This window comes from Theropithecus gelada, chromosome 20 (assembly GCF_003255815.1).
Source record: "Theropithecus gelada isolate Dixy chromosome 20, Tgel_1.0, whole genome shotgun sequence".
NCBI lineage: Eukaryota > Metazoa > Chordata > Mammalia > Primates > Cercopithecidae > Theropithecus > Theropithecus gelada.
This window is the reverse complement of record NC_037688.1, coordinates 33,249,743-33,263,651: the sequence shown is the minus strand read 5'-3', so window position 1 is coordinate 33,263,651 and position 13,909 is coordinate 33,249,743. Positions and strand designations below refer to the sequence as shown.

General features: G+C 44.4%; 1 protein-coding gene across 2 annotated transcripts in view; it reads left to right on the top strand.

Annotated features, from left to right (window-relative positions):
* KARS (lysyl-tRNA synthetase) overlaps positions 1 to 13,909 on the top strand; it is a 19,881-nt gene extending 5,972 nt beyond the window's left edge. For both annotated transcript variants that reach the window (XM_025371070.1, XM_025371071.1), the window contains 13 exons: positions 740 to 899; positions 2,074 to 2,239; positions 5,429 to 5,522; positions 5,878 to 6,064; positions 6,172 to 6,297; positions 7,663 to 7,782; positions 9,786 to 9,948; positions 10,053 to 10,226; positions 10,402 to 10,487; positions 11,119 to 11,204; positions 12,087 to 12,213; positions 12,915 to 13,058; positions 13,639 to 13,909. In XM_025371070.1, the coding sequence (XP_025226855.1) occupies positions 740 to 899; positions 2,074 to 2,239; positions 5,429 to 5,522; positions 5,878 to 6,064; positions 6,172 to 6,297; positions 7,663 to 7,782; positions 9,786 to 9,948; positions 10,053 to 10,226; positions 10,402 to 10,487; positions 11,119 to 11,204; positions 12,087 to 12,213; positions 12,915 to 13,058; positions 13,639 to 13,737 (1,732 nt within the window). In that variant the 3' untranslated portion in view covers positions 13,738 to 13,909. The remainder of the gene's footprint in view (positions 1 to 739; positions 900 to 2,073; positions 2,240 to 5,428; positions 5,523 to 5,877; positions 6,065 to 6,171; positions 6,298 to 7,662; positions 7,783 to 9,785; positions 9,949 to 10,052; positions 10,227 to 10,401; positions 10,488 to 11,118; positions 11,205 to 12,086; positions 12,214 to 12,914; positions 13,059 to 13,638) is intronic.

Here is a 13,909-nt window from a genome sequence, read left to right as displayed (position 1 = left end):
CTAGCACCTTGGGAGGCCAAGGCTGGCAGATCACTTGAGACAAGGAGTTTGAGACCAGCCTGGCGAACATGGTGAAACCCTGTCTCTACTGAAAATACAAAAATTAGTTGAGTGTGGTGGTACACACCTGTAATTCCAGCTACTCAGGTGGCTGAGGCACGAGAATCCCTTGAAATCCGAGAGGCAGAGATTGCAGTAAGCTGATATTGTGACTGCACTCCAGCTTGGGCCACAGAGCAAAACTCTGTCTCATTTAAAAAAAAAAAAAAAAAAGATCTATCACTGTTGGAACGTCACGTTCTGGAGGGGATACTAAACAACTAAGATTCAGTCACCAGCCCCAAGGAGCTCCCTAACCTAATTAGCTCAAGAAAAGCCTCTTCTGCTAATTTTCTAGAAAATATTTTCTCCTGTTCAAAACTAATGCATAGGATTTTCTTTGTCCTGGTAGATCTTGGTTTTAGTTGGGACCTAATGCCAAGGACCTGAGACTGGCAAGCAGAGATTGAGAGTGATCTTTCATATCTTTGTTCTAAGCTTATTTTTCCCTTTGTGTCTTTCACATAAAGAGTTTAGTGATGAGAGACTTGAGCTGAGCTATGGGTGTGGAATTGAGGGGTATACAACTGAGAAAGAGCGTTCCTCCCAGGCGATTCGCGTTTTTGATAAGTGGCTAGGGGCAGAACATAGAGGACTCTTCAGGCAGCTAACACATTGAACGCTTTCATCTTTCCAACAGTGAGCTGAAGAGACGCCTGAAAGCTGAGAAGAAAGTAGCAGAGAAGGAGGCAAAGCAGAAAGAGCTCAGTGAGAAACAGCTAAGCCAAGCCACTGTGGCTGCCACCAGCCACACCACTGACAATGGTGTGGGTCCTGAGGAAGAGAGCCTGGACCCAAATGTGAGTTCCCTGGGCCACCAGCATGGCCGGGCACACGAAAGCTTCTGATGAGGCTTATGGCAGATTCTTTGGGACTGGACAGTAGGAAGGACCAGTATGCCCGAGGTCACTGCCAGGATAAGGGAGGGTCTGCCACTCCATCTGCTTAAAGGCACAGACCCTGAGTGTTTTTTATGTCAACCCCCAAAAGACATTTGGGAGAGTCCAGCATTCAAGTGAATTAACCTTCCTTGGAATTAGCTTGACCTTGAGGCCCTAGGGAAAGTGTCTCTCTAAAGATTGCCTGAGGTTTACTTTAGACCAGGGGCTGGCAAACTACATTCCACCAGCCAAATCCACTTCTCTATGCCCCCCACTTTATCCTTCCCTCCCTGGTTTTTTGTTTTTGTTTTTGAGCAAAGTCTCATTCTGTCACCCAGGCTGGAGTGCAGTGGTGCAATCTCACTGCAACCTCCGCCTCCCCAGTTCAAGCGATTCTCCTGCCTCAGCCTCCCAAGTAACTGGGATTAGAGGCACACTCCACTGCACCCAGCTAATGTTGGCCAGGCTCCTCTTGAACTCCTGGCCTCAAGTGATCCACCCACCTTGGGTTCCCTGAGGACTAAGATTACAGGTGTGAGCCACCACACCTTGCCCCTCCTTGGTTTTACTAGTAAAATTGTATTGGAACACAGCCGTGTTCATTTGTTTACATATTTCTGAGGCTGCTTTCCCCCTGAAACAGCTGAGTTGAGAAGTTGCATCAGAAAAGCTTTGTGAGAAAGGCTGCTGTAGAATATTCCTTGTTTACATTCTCCAGACCCCATGCCTTGGGGAAAAATCTGATGTGTCGCTGTAGGAGAGTAGTTAAGAAGATAAGTGACTCAACTCACCATGCAAAATGTGGTCTACAAAAGTGACAAGGCCACCTATACCAATTAAAAATTAAACTTCTATTATTTTAGGCAGAACTCTGATATTTCTTTTTGTTGACTCTTGCATTTTGGAATGCTGGCCTCTGGCCACCCTGCATATTTTAAGTGCAAATCTCCATATTCATTCCTGTAATGCACAGGTCTTGGTTAAAGAAAACAATGTATTGGGGTCACTCTGGGGCAGAATACTGCCCTCTGCTAGGTGGGTCCCACTGGTCTGACTAGGTTCAACTTCTCAAGGGCTTTTTTTTTTTTAACAGCAATACTTCAAAATCCGCAGCCAAGCAATTCATCAGCTGAAGGTCAATGGGGAAAATCCGTACACACACAAGTTCCATGTTGACATCTCACTCACTGACTTCATCCAGAAATATAGTCATCTGCAGCCTGGGGATCACCTGACTGACATCACCTTAAAGGTGGCAGGTAGGAACTCTCCCTGGCAAATCACTGAACTCCCGCAACAGGCAGGACCCTTCGGTAGCACAAGGGAAGATCTGGGTTGGTCTTGTTCTCAAGTAGTCTGTGTCTGAAGCTACTTTACAAAGGACAGCGCCGTTATATCTACTCACAGAAAGAAGTAGAGGATTCCCTTCATCAGCAAGAATCAGTGGTAGAAGTCTCAGGCTTCTAAGAATTCTGGTCTTTGGCCTGAGAATGCTTTGCACTGAGACAGTTTTTCTAGAACATTGCTCTTTTGGAGTTGTAGTATCTTGTATTAGATTTTCTTTTCCTAAATTTAAAAAAATCACATCTTTTCCTTGCCCTCCCCCACCAACTATCAGTTGTAGAAAATTTAGAATAGTCAAAGAAGCAAGGAAAGTTTTGATTACCCATAATCCTACCACCCAGTGAGAATTCCTGCCAGCACCTAAATGCCCAAAAGATTTCTTCTTTAAAGTGCAGTGCTTTTACTAAAGTCTGTTTTTTTTTTTTTGAGATGTAGTGTCACTTTGTTGTCCAGGCTGGAATGCGGTGGTACCATCTTAGCTCACTGCAACCTCCACCCCCCAGGTTCAAGCGATTCTCCTGCCTCAGCCTCCCAAGTAGCTGGGATTACAGGCACCTGCCACCGCACCCGGATAAGTTTTGTATTTTTAGTAGAGATGGGGTTTCACCGTGTTGGCCAGGCTGGTCTCGAAGTCCTGACATCAGGTGATCCGCCCGCCTCAGCCTCCCAAAGTGTGAGGATTGCAGGCGTGAGCCACCACGCCCTGCCACTAAAATATTTCTTGATGTTAGTTATTCTAGTTTGATATTCTCAACTATGTAATGTGCTCTGAGATCTTTTCACATGTGTGTTTTCAGATCTTTTTTTTTTAATTTTTTGTTTTTATTCTGTTTCTTTACATTTCTTTTGGGACTTTTATCTGCATACTGAATCATCTGATTCTTTTTGATAATTGTTACTTTGTCTCAAATCCTTTTTATCTCTTTCTTCATACTTTGATTTTTAAATTTTATCCTTCTTTTCACTTACTGTTTCTCTTGAGGCATTATTTGTTGTATTTAGTCACTATTATTTCCTTATAGCTTAGTCCTCATTTTCTGAAAGATTTTTACTTTATTTCTAATTCTTTCATGTGTTATCACCTCATTTCTTAGTTTTTCTAATTCTAATTTGTGTTCTTTAATGTTTTGTGTCTTTTTTCTTAATGTCTCTCAGCTCATTGTTGAAAAGTAAGTTAGAATTTTTTGCTTTTCACCATACGTTCTCACTCATAAGTGGGAGTTGAACAATAAGAACACATGGACATAGGGAGGGGAACATCACACACTGGAGCCTGTCGGGGGGTGGGGGAAGGGGAGGGAGAGCATTAGGACAAATACCTAATGCATGTGGAGCTTAAAACCTAGATGACGGGTTGATAGGTGCAGCAAACTACCATGGCACATGTATACCCATGTAACAAACCTGCATGTCCTGCACATGTATCCCAGAACTTAAAGTAAAATTTAAAAAAAAAAAAATTTTTTTGTTGTTCTGAGCATGTCTGTCTTGAGAGCTTTTATTTTGTCTAGAGCAGTGTTATTCTCCTATCTCTCCTTTTTTAGTTTTTTAGGTAACTTTATATGGTAGATGAGCTCAATGCTTTTATGTTGCTTATATTTACATGAAATCAGTTTTCCTGAATGTTCAAAGGAAACTAGGTTTCGTTTTTCCAACTTTAGTGAGCTCCCTCTTGTTTTTGTAACGTGTTCAGAAATACAGCAGCTTGCTTTCTGAAATTTCCCAGTCCTCATCTTCTTCCTCATCTTTTTTGGGTCTTCTCCTTTTTTTGTCTCTTTTTCCCTTGTCCCATTCGGTTTTTTATGGTCTTATCCTAGAAGGGAGCCTGGCTGTTGAGAGGGTTTCTGTGGGCTCTTCATTCCCTTTAGATCTTTTTTTTTTCTTGTTTGAGACAGAGTTTCACTCTTGTTTCCCAGGTTGGAGTGCAATGGCGCCATCTCAACTCACTGCAACCTCCACCTCCCGGGTTCAAACAATTCTCCTGCCTCAGCCTCCCGAGTAGCTAGGATTACAGGCATGCACCACCATGCCCGGCTAATTTTGTATTTTTAGTAGAAACGGGGTTTCTCCATGTTGGTCAGGCTGGTCTTGAACTCCCAACCTCAAGTGATATGCCTGCCTCGACCTCCCAAAGTCTTGGGATTACAGGCGTGAGCCACAGCGCCCGGCCCCCTTTAAATCTTAATGTAGCCCTCAACTGTATGGAAATGGGCACATCCCCTCCCAGCTTCAGCTGCTTTCCTGGAGGAAAAGGTTCACATTCTCCAGCGGATAACTTTGGCCATTTGGGAGTTCTCCAGTTCTCAGATCCCTCCCATATCCCATTCCTCCCCACCGCTTTTTCTCCATGTAGAGGTCTTATGACTCTTGGTGGTTTACCTCATTGCTTGTATTTGGGGGTTCTTGGCAACATCTTCCCACATCATTTTGTTGTAAATTTTGTCCATAGATTTTTCACTTTGCCTCTCTAGCTATGCTTTCTATTTTTATTTGAGGATTCAAGGAAATCCAAAAACTCTGCTGCTCCCAGCACCACCATCTTCCAGGCATCCAGTGACTTATCTTGAAAGCCAGGTCTCCCTGCATGTCTTTAACTGATCTGAATGGAGATCGTTGGCTTGAGGGAAAAGATGGGGATTAGACCTCAAGCTAAAATAAGATTGTACTGCTTGGTGTTCTGCCCTGACGAAAAAAAAAAATGCAGGCCAGTACCATGGCTCACGCCTGTAATCCCAGCACTTTGGGAGGCTGAGGTGGGTGGGTCACTTCAGCCCAGGAGTTCAAGACCAGCCTGGGCAACATGGTAAAACCCCCTCTGTAGTTAAAAAAAAAAAAAAAATTAGCCAGGTGTGGTGGTGCACACCTGTAATCCCAGCTACTCAGGAGGCTGAGGTAGGAGAATCACTTAAACCTGGAAGGCGGAGGTTGCCGTGAGCCGAGATCGTGCCACTGCACTCCAGCCTGGGCAACAGAGCAAGACTCTGTCTCCAAAAAAAAAAAAAATATATATATATATATATATGCAGAGGGAGCTTTTTTTGACACTGATACTGTAAAATGACTTCTGGTTCTGTAAGTCAGTATTTTTGCTCTTCTTTTTCTAGGTAGGATCCATGCCAAAAGAGCTTCTGGGGGAAAGCTCATCTTCTATGATCTTCGAGGAGAGGGAGTGAAGTTGCAAGTCATGGCCAATTCCAGGTATCTCGAAATACCCAGTTATAGACTTTTCTTGGTTGGCCTAGAACAACACAGCAATAGGCTGATGTGGTCTTACTGGTATTTGAAGTTAAGAGTAAGAAGGAGTCGGACATGGTTGGGGAAGACTGAGAAGAAGATAACGTGGCCACCTGGTCACCTGTAAAGTGATGACTGCCCTCAAGTTATATGACAGTAAAGTAAAGGATAGTCCTTTTTAATAGTGGCCCCTGAATCTGAGCTGCTTCTTGGGCTCACATTAACTAGGTATTAACAGATGAGTGAGGGTTCCAGAGGAACCCAGTAGTCAGTGTTCATTTGAATTGTTCTTACTGAATTACATTTCCTTTTCACTCAGAAATTATAAATCAGAAGAAGAATTTATTCATATTAATAACAAACTGCGTCGGGGAGACATAATTGGAGTTCAGGGGAATCCTGGGAAAACCAAGAAGGGTGAGCTGAGCATTATTCCGTATGAGATCACACTGCTGTCTCCCTGTTTGCATATGTTACCTCATCTTCACTTTGGCCTCAAAGACAAGGTAAGCGTTCATGCCTCCTAGCTGTGGCATGGCGGTGCCTTCTGTTTGTTTTATCATACCATCGAATCAGACATACCAGTGATTTCTAACTGCTTCTTTTGGTTTAGGAAACAAGGTATCGCCAGAGATACTTGGACTTGATCCTGAATGACTTCGTTAGGCAGAAATTTATCATCCGCTCTAAGATGATCACATATATAAGAAGTTTCCTGGATGAGCTGGGATTCCTAGAGGTAGGGAGAGTTCCTTGCCTGACGTGATGAGCTGCCTTGCAATGCTTGCTGCCGCCTCTCCCTTGCCTGCCTTTTCCAAAGCGTATCCTGTGTCATGCTTAATGAGAATGTCCCCTTTCTTGCCATTGTCTCTGTTCTACCTTGTCCTGATTAGGAAGGCAGGAGCTGACTTCTAAGATAATGGACAAGGTATAGGGCCATCCACATGCTAATGATGTCACATTCAATATGTATTCAAACCATTTTGCTTTTTTGTAGCATTAAATATTTTTTGATGGTATGAGAAAAGCAAACACACATACCATAAAACAAATTCAAACAATAAATTAAATAGAAGCAAAATTGAAAGTACCCTTCCAGTCCTTCCAACTAACTTCCATCCCCAAACTTGAGTTTGATATGTATCCTTCCGCACCATTTACTGGGCATATTACATACATACATGTGCGTGTTGCGGATGGAGTGCACATATGTAAACAATTTGGAGCGGTTTTATTTTTGCTTTAAATATGAGTGAAGTCACACTGTATGTATTGTGATGGACCTGCTTTTATTTCACTTAAGATATTCTGGAACTCTTTGTATGAGATAGATAGATATTCTTTCTTAATGCTGCATTGTTTGTTTCAACAAGTATCTTTATACACATGTTCAAGTGTTTCTGTAGGATGGATTTCTAGAAGTAGAATAAGTCAAAGGATATAAGCAGTTAAAATTTTTTTAAACAATCAGTTGAGATAACTCACTACCTTCAGACCAGCCTAATTTTTAAATTTTTAATAAATAGTACAAATTGGGCTGGGCTCGCTCAGTGGCTCACGCCTGTAATCCCAGCACTTTGGGAGGCGGAGATGGGCGGATCACGAGATCAGGAGATCGAGACCATCCTGGCTAACACAGTGAAACGCTGTCTCTACAAAAAATTAGCCAGGTGTGGTGGCAGGTGCCTGTAGTCCTAGCTGCTTGGGAGGCTGAGGCAGGAGAATAGTGTGAACCCGGGAGGCAGAGCTTGCTGTGAGCCGAGATCACGCCACTGCACTCCAGCCAGGGCAAAAGAGCAAGACTGTGTCTCAAAAAATAAATACTGCAAATTGAACTCAAGAAAGGCTATATCCATTTAGATTCTTATTTACAGCTTGTGAAAGTTCATGGTACTATATTAATGGTGTTAGGTATTAATAGAAATTGAAACACCATCGTAGAAATACTATCTGTTCTTTTTTGTCAAGCACTTGCACGTTACTGTTGAACTTATTAACATTTAGTTTGGGATATAACAGGCTTAGTATATTACATGCAAAGCATGATCTGTCCCCAAGGCCTCTGGTTATCTAAGGACTGAATGTTTCTTCCTGTCTTTTTTAGATTGAAACTCCCATGATGAACATCATCCCAGGGGGAGCTGTGGCGAAGCCTTTCATCACTTATCACAACGAGCTGGACATGAACTTATATATGAGAATTGCTCCAGAACTCTATCATAAGGTAGTCAAAAATATTACATCCTGTTCCCTTAAAGAAGCAGAAAGCTGGAAAACCATTGGCTAGACAGGTATAGTCAGAAATAAGAGGAACAGAGAGAGAGTAAAGCAGCCAAGAAGGTGTTCTGATGGGTCAGGTGTGTGGACATGAGTAACACTGCCAGAATTTCTCTACAAGATCAATAGAGCATTGCAGGGCAGAGGCTAAAGGGATTGTCTTTCCCATGTGTACAGGCACTCCTTACCTACTTTGGTTCCCCTAAAACTTTTAAGATACAGTCTTACTTGGATTGGATCTGATTTAAGTCTTTCATAGAAGAAAGAGCCTAATCTCTCTGTGGAAGTTGGAAATCATACCTTCATGCCTGGCGCGGTGGCTCACACCTGTAATCCCAGCTACTTTGGGAGGCCAAGGCGGGTGGATCACTTGAGGTCAGGAGTTTGAGAGCAGCCTGGCCAACATGGTGAAAAACCCAGTGTCTACAAAAATACAAAAATTAGCTGGGCATGGTGGCGGGCGCCTGTAATCCCAGCTACTCGGGAGACTGAGGCAGGAGGATTGCTTGAACCCAGGAGGCAGAGGTTGCAGTGAGCCGAGATCTGCCACTGCACTCCAGTCTGGGTGACAGAATGAGACTCTGTCTCAAAGAAAAAAAAAGTATCTTCAAATCACTATAAAGATGTCTTTTCAAATTCCCAGGTAAATATCGAAGATTATTATTCAGGATTCTTAGTTGCAGACAACAGAACCTGTTATAACTAGGTGAAGCAAAATAAAAATTTATTCAGCTCTATAGGTGAGGTATTGCTCCTCAGAAGAGGGCATTAGCTGCGGGGGTCTGCCCGCAGAGCCTGACGTAAACAACGGATGAATAAAACGTACACTGAAATACGGGTACTCTGTGTTGCCAGTCCTGCTGAGTGACTGCTCGCACACCAAGAGAGGTTTGTCACTGCGGCCGACCACGAGCAGCTCGCACTCCAGGCATTTATTTAGTAGAGAATTAACAACAGAAGCTTCGAGTAAACACATTTGTGGATAATTAACATGGTTAAGAGAGTAGTTCTAGGAATTATTAAAGCTCAGGTACTGCTGTCTAAAGTAAATACTATTAGGGGGCAGTATCTTTGGTCGACCTCCCCCCAAGAGGGCCATGTGGCTCAAAGGTTAGTTAATGGAGATAGGGTAAACAGATTTAACTGAGAAAGCCTCTGTTGTCTGTAGTATTTACCCTATGACCTAATGCTCTAAGGTAAGAACCAGCTCCCTTCAGCCTGTTCAGTTATTATAAGCTACGTAACCTTTCAGCCTTCCAAAAGATTTGCGACTATTATAACTTCCCCAATATTTCCCTTTAATATTTCTGCCACCATCCTGAGTGAATCCCCACGTACAGAAAGCTCACAGTCCCCAGGAGGATCAGAGAATCAGGCTTGTAAACTACACAACTAGGAATGATTCCGAGTCATATTAGAATGGGCTGTTCTCATGGAGAACCCAGTGTTTTTTCCTACTAGGCACAGTTAGTATAGCTCATAACCCTGGCACTAGGCACAAGTCACTGCCACTAGGACCTCTGCAATCTAAATGCTACATATGACTGGCCCCCTTCACTAGAATGAATTCTGTGCAATACCTACATCTTCTGTTATGTAGATGTAATAGATGTAACATGCTGAAGTCTCAAGTGTGTCTGACTGGTGGAGTGCGGGTCACACGCCTGCAGCCTAACCCCAAGAGACGCTGCTTCCTTGGGGAGGCTCAGACTCAACGGTGGGGGATGCCCAAGACAGGAAGAGTATCTAGAATTCCTGGGCAGCCAAAAAGGAGGGGTAACTATCCACACTACAAGGGTCTAAAGAGAGCAGGGTGCTTGGCATTTTGACTAGAGACCTGAGAGCGTGCCTAATCTGTGAAAACCAAGTTATGGCTTTTGGAGACTGAAACTTCCCAGAGGTGTTAATATAAGATTAGCTGTCATGACCGTGGCCATGTGTTGCTGTTAGATTCTTGTGGTTGGTGGCATCGACCGGGTTTATGAAATTGGACGACAGTTCCGGAATGAGGGGATTGATTTGACGCACAATCCTGAGTTCACCACCTGTGAGTTCTACATGGCCTATGCAGACTATCACGATGTCATGGAAATCACAGAGAAGATGGTTTCAGGTGACTCCTGCCCTCCGTCATACTCATCGGGTGGTTTGGTATGCTGCTTTCAGAGGAGGGCTGCCTGGGTTTCATCCCTGCTAAATTACAGGTTTCTCTCCCAGGGATGGTGAAGCATATTACAGGCAGTTACAAGATCAGCTACCACCCAGATGGCCCAGAGGGCCAAGCCTACGATATTGACTTCACCCCACCCTTCCGGCGAATCAGCATGATAGAAGAGCTTGAGAAAGCCCTGGGGATGAAGCTGCCAGAAACTAATCTCTTTGAAACTGAAGGTAAAGTGACAACACTCACTCCATTGTGAGTGACAGCACTTACTCCTCCTCTCTTCCTGTCCAGCTCTGAATTTGATTGGGTCAGAGCTAGAATTTCCCACACTATTCTCTTTACGTACATTTGTACTTGGCTAATGTGATGTCTCCTGCCCTAACTTGTGCGTTTGTATCCCAGAAACTCGCAAAATTCTTGATGATATCTGTGTGGCAAAAGCTGTTGAATGCCCTCCACCTCGGACCACAGCCAGGCTCCTTGACAAGGTGAGAGGCTCCGCCTTTGTTGTACATGTCCTCATCTGGTGCTGAACAGTTCCCTCTTCCCTGGGGAGAGTTCATTTCTGCACCTTCGTAGGAAAACCCTAAAGAGTTTGAACAAGAGAAATAACAAACTTCGACCTGTCATACTAAGCTCTGTGCCAAATCATTTATGGTGTGCTCTCTGTTAATCCTTTCCAGCTTTTAAAAAGCTATAGGGTAGGGCGGGTGCGGTGGCTCACACCTGTAATCCCAGCACTTTAGGAGGCCGAGGCGGGCGAATCACCTGAGGTCAGGAGTTTGAAACCAGCCTGGCCAACATGGTGAAACCCCGTCTCTACTAAAAATACAAAAATTAGCTGGGTGTGGTGGCGGACACCTGTAATCCCAGCTATTCAGGAGGCTGAGGTACGAGAATCACTGGAACCGGGAGGGGGAGGTTGCAGCAGGCCGAGATCGTGCCACTGCACTCCATCCTGGGCGACAGAGCAAGACTCCATCTCAATAATATTAATAATAATAATAAATAACTATAGGATAAACCCATCTGGATGGGAGCTGAGGTCTTCTGTCTGGGCTGGGATGATCAAATACTATTCAGAAATGGTGACTGACTCTGCTTTTCTTTCTCATTAAGCTTGTTGGGGAGTTCCTGGAGGTGACTTGCATCAATCCTACATTCATCTGTGATCACCCACAGATAATGAGCCCTTTGGCTAAATGGTAAGATTCCAGTTACCTATTGCTGCGTAACAGCCCCAGAACTTAGTGGTGTTAAACAACAGTTTATTGTCAAGATTTTGTGGGTTGACTGGTGGTCTTTCTGCTGGGTGGTGGTGACTAGGATAACCCAAGGGGCTTTTTTTCAACTGGGGATTCTGCCAGGGCACTTTGGTTCTCCTCCATGTGGTCACTCCACATAGGATCTTGTCCTCCAGGGCCTCTTCATGTGGCCTCTCTGGCAGCACAGCCTGGGCTTCCTTTCAGCATGGCGATTGGGCTCTGAGGAGAAGCTTCCAAAAGAACAGACCTCATTGTGCAAACACATATCAAGCCTCTGCTGATATCCCATTGGCCAAACCAAGACATGTTGCCAGCCCAGAGTCCAGGTGAAGGAGGCTACACGTGGGCATGAATACAAGAGGTGTGCTCCATTGTAACAGTCTGCCACACTGGCCTGTTAGGAAGATCATTAAACCTTCCTGGTTTCTCTCACCCTACTCACCGTTATACCAAACGATTTGTTGCTGAGAGTGCATGCAGGCTGCAAACTGCAATCAGTAACACTTTTGAGTCCACTAGAGTTCAATTCTTGTATTAGATGTTTGGTCATTAGACCAACCTGGCCAATATGGTGAAACCCTGTCTCTACTAAAAATACAAAAATTAGCCAGGCATAGTGACATGCGCCTGTGATCCCAGCTACTCAGGGCTGAGGCAGGAGAAGCTTTTGAACCCAGGAGGCGGAGGTTGCAGTGAGCCGAGATCACACCACTGCACTCCAGCCTAGGCAACGGTGAGCCTCTATCTCAAACAAAAAAAAAAAAGAATTTAGCTCATTAGGGGCCTGTATATTCAGCCTCCCCTCTGGTCTCCTGTCCCTAGGCACCGCTCTAAAGAGGGTCTGACTGAGCGCTTTGAGCTGTTTGTCATGAAGAAAGAGATATGCAATGCCTACACTGAGCTGAATGATCCCGTGCGGCAGCGGCAGCTTTTTGAAGAACAGGCCAAGGTGAGCAAGGGGACTGTGAGCAGAGGCTGTGCCAACTCACCAGGAGATACCAGCCTTAACCCTGATCTGTGTCGGCATATACGTTCTTGGTGACTTCAGAAGAAAGCCATAGGCTTTGCTGGAGGAAGTCACATTTCAAAATGGAGACTTCACCTGGTATTGACTCTGTAGTACATAAGAGGAACTTAGTTATTAATCTCCATATGGGAAGCATGATGTTTGGTCTTGAAAATACGCTTGCCAAACAAGAACGTTATTTTCTTAGATTATACATGTATTGAGGTGGCTTAGGGTTGGGAGGCAGGTAAAGATGGATGGAGAAGACAAAGCCCCCACAGGCTGCCTGCAGCAGGTGCTGCCAGTGAGGGCTGCTTTCAGGAAATGCAAGAAAGACTCTTGGCATTGTCACAGTCTCCGAGAATTAACCTATTTGGAGTCCCAGAACCCCAAGCAGCGGAAGTGTTTTCTTTCAGAGAAATTTGTATGTGTTCTGAGGTTGATTTCATCAGTCCTGACCTCCAGGTCTTTGAGAGAAACGGCTGCATCTTGGAGTTACTAGGAAATGAATCCCCAGCAAGTCCTGAGTGTCAGGAGCATCCCTGGAATGATGGTACTCCCACCTCGGAGCCTATTAACGTGTTCACTCACACACTGAGATATCCTAGAAGAAGATCACCTTTTGGTTCTCTTTCCTCTTCTAGGCCAAGGCTGCAGGTGATGATGAGGCCATGTTCATAGATGAAAACTTCTGTACTGCCCTGGAATATGGGCTGCCCCCGACAGGTGGCTTTGGCATGGGCCTTGACCGAGTCGCCATGTTTCTCACGGACTCCAACAACATCAAGGTACGTAGCAGCCCTCCACAGCGCATACTGCCCTGAAGAAACTCCATTGTGTTGCAGCCAGGGCATGGTGGGCCTGGGGGATAAAATTAAGGAAGGGATTTGGACTGGGAAGAGGAGCAGGCAGAGGAGTTCCATGCCACTCACAGGAGGGCCAGAGCCTCTGACCTGGAAGGATTTGGGTTTTTTCCTCCCAGAGGCAGAAGGAATACTAATTGTTTGCATTTCTTGAGGATCCAGGGAAGTCTCCGTGCATTATTTCAGCTAATTAAGTCAGCCCAATGAGGTATAGAAACTCTTGTTTCCCATTTTTACAGATGAGGATATCAAATTTTCATAGAAATGTGTCTATTCATCCTTTTGACATAGTGCCCTAGGCAGTGCTATGCATTTGTTCTTTGTCATCTGTAACTGAGAGGGTCTGAGTTGAAATAGAAGAAGACATGTGTCTTTTCAGCTGGAATATAATATACTAATCTCTAGATTTTGGTGGTAACAACAGAGGCAAAAGGAATGAGTAGATAGGTGTGAAAAAATGTTCAGAGTGCTTCTTAGCTTCAGGGTACATTTTTATCTCCCACAGGAAGTACTTCTGTTTCCGGCCATGAAACCCGAAGACAAGAAAGAGAATGTAGCAACCACTGATACGCTGGAAAGCACAACGGTTGGCACTTCTGTCTAGAAAATAATAATTGCAAGTTGTATAACTCAGGCGTCTTTGCATTTCTGCGAAAGATCAAGTCTGCAAGGGAATTCTTGTGTGCTGCTTTCCATTTGACACCGCAGTTCGGTTCAGCCATTAGAAGAGAGACAAGGAATTAAAATTTTCTTTTTAATCCTTGTTACCAAATAAA